This window comes from Myripristis murdjan, chromosome 22, assembly GCF_902150065.1.
Source record: "Myripristis murdjan chromosome 22, fMyrMur1.1, whole genome shotgun sequence".
Taxonomy (NCBI): domain Eukaryota; kingdom Metazoa; phylum Chordata; class Actinopteri; order Holocentriformes; family Holocentridae; genus Myripristis; species Myripristis murdjan.
Window position 1 is genome coordinate 1,041,727 of NC_044001.1, and position 4,285 is coordinate 1,046,011.

The 4,285-nt window shown below is 47.3% G+C and overlaps 1 protein-coding gene across 1 annotated transcript in view; it reads right to left on the minus strand.

Moving 5' to 3' along the window:
• Positions 1-634: 634 nt before the first annotated feature.
• Positions 635-4,285, minus strand: part of LOC115354424 (mitogen-activated protein kinase-binding protein 1-like) — a gene marked incomplete at its 5' end in the record, with an annotated part of 11,565 nt that continues 7,914 nt past the window's right edge. The window contains 4 exons of the mRNA XM_030044819.1: positions 635-846; positions 1,598-1,794; positions 1,892-2,038; positions 2,831-3,020. Of these exons, the coding sequence (XP_029900679.1) occupies positions 651-846; positions 1,598-1,794; positions 1,892-2,038; positions 2,831-3,020 (730 nt within the window). The remainder of the gene's footprint in view (positions 847-1,597; positions 1,795-1,891; positions 2,039-2,830; positions 3,021-4,285) is intronic.

The following is a 4,285-nucleotide window of genomic DNA, read 5'->3' on the forward strand; positions in this document are numbered from 1 at the left end:
CTCTACCTAGTTACCGTATTTCACCAATTAATCGCCCGGCTGCAAACAGCCGCCTGGTTCTTATAAACGCCTGGGGTCTGCATGCATTTTGCGTATTAAACGCCCACCCCAATAACCGCCGGTGATTATTATCTGCATCATAATGAGGTAACCCAAAATAAGGCTATCACCTTATTTTTGCAGAAGTAAACAGTTAACCACACAATAACTGTGCAGCACTTCCTTTTTCTGTCAAAATAAGAGCGCTAGCTAACGTTAGAAAAAAAGGGTGTACCGTAATCTTAAATGGACCGACTGTAAATATGTTGGATAGTAGCTGTCATCACAGTAACGGCCTGGTGCAGGTCTGTGCAAAAATACATAAAGGCCTGCAGCGAAGAGCCGCCTGGTTCTTTTAGACGCCCGGGGTCTGAGGTGATTTTGTGTATTAAAGGGTTTGCTGGTTGAAACTCTGTTTTCGTGAGAGCTTTGCTGGTTTAGCTGATTGACCCAGCTTATGATGGTCACCTGCTGAAGCTGTTTTCAAAATCGAGTATTCCGCGATTTGGTTTGGACCCGGAAGTGAAGTTTTCGGGCCCGATGACGTAGCGACTAGCCATCCCTATAGCAACGAACTCGTTTCAGACGCAGTAACTGAGACAGTAATTCAGTTACTTTTGAGAGAAGTAACTAGAGACTGCTTTCACAGGAAGTGATGCCATGCTAACAGGAAGTGATGTCATGCTAACAGGAAGTGGTGCGGCTGCGGGCTCACCGGTCTCCGGCTTGCTGAACTCCAGGCAGAGGATCTCCGAGTCGTGAGCCTGAACGTTCAGGATCTCCTCCATGCTGCCCAGGTCATGGATCCTGCAACACACACACACACACACACACACACACACACACACACACACACACACACACACACACACAGACACGCACACACACACACACACACACACACACACACACACACACACACACACAGGAGCTGGGGATTAGCTGTGTGTGTTGCTGACTCAGAGACTGTCAGAGCTCTTCTGCAGAAGTGACTGTGGCTGCTGACTCAGCAGAGTGTGTGAGTGTGTGAGTGTGTGTGTGTGTGTGTGTGTGTGTGTGCTGTCATTGCTGATTAATTAAAAGCTGAATTAAATTCCCTGTATATCTCAGACATGTTTTTTTAAATGTCCCAGTGTCCTGCCTGCTGGCTGCAATATTTGGATTTGAATGTGAAAATGGTTTCTTCACTCTGAGGCTTTTAGAAGGTTTATTTATTTAGTCATTCATTTTTATTTACTGCTAATTACATTTGTTTGTGCTGTTTGTTTCTTCAGATGAGAGAACAGCCACAGCAGTGAGGTCAACAAAACGAGAAACAAACAAACAAACAAACAAACAAACAACTGAAAAAACAAACAAACAAACAAACAAACAAACAAACAAACAGCAGCAGCAGCTCCATGTGCTCACTGGGTTTCTCTGATTAAACTGTGAATCATTTAAAGTCTAAAGTGATGAAAAAACTCAGTGTTTTAATTTGAAAAGCACGGAATCAGGAGGACAGGAAGTGGCTCTGCTGTCTGTGTACTGATTTGCTATCGATCGATCAGCTGATCACCTGAGCACGCCCATGCGGTCCCCGGAGGCCAGGTGCTGTCCGTCAGGGCTGACCCTCAGCGTCCGGAGCCCCGCCCTCGTCTGGTCCGCCGCCCCGCCCTCCCCCGGCCCCGCCTTCTCCAGGTTGCCGGTGGCGACGCTCTCCGTGTCCATCAGGCTCGCCGTGCTGTCCTCCACGTAGATGACCTTCTGCAGGTCCTGGGGTCAGAGGTCAGAGGTCAGAGGTCAGCCACGATGCACAGTGTGGTGCTACCTGTGTGTGTGTGTGTGTGTGTGTGTGTGTGTGTGTGTGTACATGGCTCAGGATGTTCCTGCTCAGGTTGTTTCCGTCGAGGCTCCACAGGCGGATGGTGCTGTCCGCCGAGCACGACAGGAAGGAGCCGGGAGCCACGCGCACCGCCGCCGCCGCCGCCGCCGCCGCCTCCGCCGCCTCCGGGTACACCTGCACACAGACCACACGCTGATGATGTCATCACTCTGTGCCAAACTCAGCCCAGCTTCATGCAGGGAGGAGGTCAAAGTGCCTCGTGGGTCATGTGACCCTGTCAGTCCTGACGAGCCGCTCCGTTTCTCAACAACGAAAAAAAAAAACGACATGAGCAGCCGAGCAGGAAGTGACCTGAGCAATCAGCCAGAAGAGAGAGAAAAGAAAGAAAAGAAAGAAAAGAAAGAGGAATCTACGTTTTTAAAATTTAACCCTTTCATGCATGAATTATGAAAGCCTGAGTCCAGATTTTTTTCTTAAGTGTTTTTACTCTTCTTAGGGCATGAACACTTTTGTGAGTCTCCATACTTCTTTAAGGATGCAGGACTGGTATTACCATGTCATCATACTGGTATTAATATATTTTCAGCAACAAGAACTGACAGTCTCTAACCCTAAACCTCTATGTAGAGGAGCAACAGCTGATATGCAATTCCACCATAGAAACCACTGCATTTAGGAGAAAATGACTTTTAAACTGTCTTTTTATCTGTCCACTGTAGTGACCGGTATGTGTGAAAGGGTTAAAATCCTGTTACAGGGAAAAAAAGTTCTTTTTTGGCTGATTTCCAGGTCTTTTTTTTTTTTTTTAGGATTTTCATAACTTTTTATTCTTTCAGGTCATTTCCTTGTTTCTTTTTTCATTTCTTTTTCTTTTTTTTCTCTTTTAGGCACTGCTGAGTGACCTTTGACCCCACCAGGCCACCAGGCTGCAGTCTGACCCACACACACACACACACACACACACACCTCCAGGCTCCAGACGCAGGAGGCGTGGTACAGGGCGGAGTAGAGCTTCCCGGCGCGGCGCAGCTCCCGGACGTCCCACACGTACACGCTGTGGTCGTTATACACACAGGACAGCCAGCGGCTGCAGGGGTCAAAGGTCACCGCCACCGTGTCGGGATACCGAGCCTCCGGCCTGCAGGAGAACAGCTGACTGAGGAGAGACAGACAGGCAGACAGACAGGGAGAGAGAGACAGGCAGACAGACAGACAGGGAGAGAGAGAGACAGACAGACAGACAGACAGACAGAGAGAGAGACAGGCAGACAGACAGACAGGGAGAGAGAGAGACAGACAGGCAGACAGACAGACAGGGAGAGAGAGAGAGACAGAGTTATTTTAACATGACGGCTCCTGTGGGATTGTGGGTAAATACCAGCTGACTGTAGTTCATCATCGACAGAGAGAGAGACTTCCTTGTGCCAACTCAAAAAAACCACAGCTGTGTTGCCATGGTAACCTCGCTCTATTTCCAGCGGTCAGCTGATCCGAGTGACAGCTCGTCTGCCCGGCCGTCTGAAACCATGGCAACCAACGAGCTCAGCACGGCACCCATGTTGGTGTGTGTGTGTGTGTGTGTGTGTGTGTGTGTGTGTGTGTGTGTGTGTGTGTGTGTGTGTATGTGTGTGAGACAGTGTGTGTGTGTGTGTGTGTGTGTGACAGTGTGGCCTGTGGGTGGCGCTAGAGGAAAGGTCACTGCCTCGCTGCTCCGCGGGAAAAAAGGAAAAGAGCAGCTGAGCGAGGAAAGATCCAGAAAGTACAGAGGAAACAGTCACAGAGAGAAATGAACTCAAACGAGTGAAATAATAATAATAATAATAATAATAATAATAGAGAAATGACAACAAATTTTACAGTCAAAAAAGTCCTGAAAAATTAACCTCAACATCAGCCAAAAAAGAAAATATTCTTCCTGTCACATAATTTTAAATATATAAATATAATAATTATAAATATAGTTTCCCAAGATTTTTACACGTACATAACCTTCTCATGACTTTCACTCATATCCACTTATTTATTTTTGCAATTTTTGGTAATTTTCAGGTCATTTTCCTATAACTTTTTGACTAATTTTTTGTCTGTTTCTCTTGTCTGTTTCTCTTCTGTCCATGTTTTTGTTTTTGAATCTGCTCCGGTTTCAGAAGGTTAAATGAGTGAGAACAGTGAGAGCGTTTAGCCAAAAGAAATGTGACGTCCCTCCTGGAGGAAAGGTGGTGCTGGCAGGGTTCCTCCCCAGGGGAGCATGAACACACACCTGGTGCACTCCCTTTAGAGACGCAACGTGTTGTGTAAACGCTTGGCCTGAGGGGGGCGCTAGAGGAAAGGTCATAAGGTCAGCAAGGGGACAGGGGCATGAATGAGCTTTACACATTCCATGAATCCAGGACAAATGCCTTGGAGTGAAATGATCTTTCA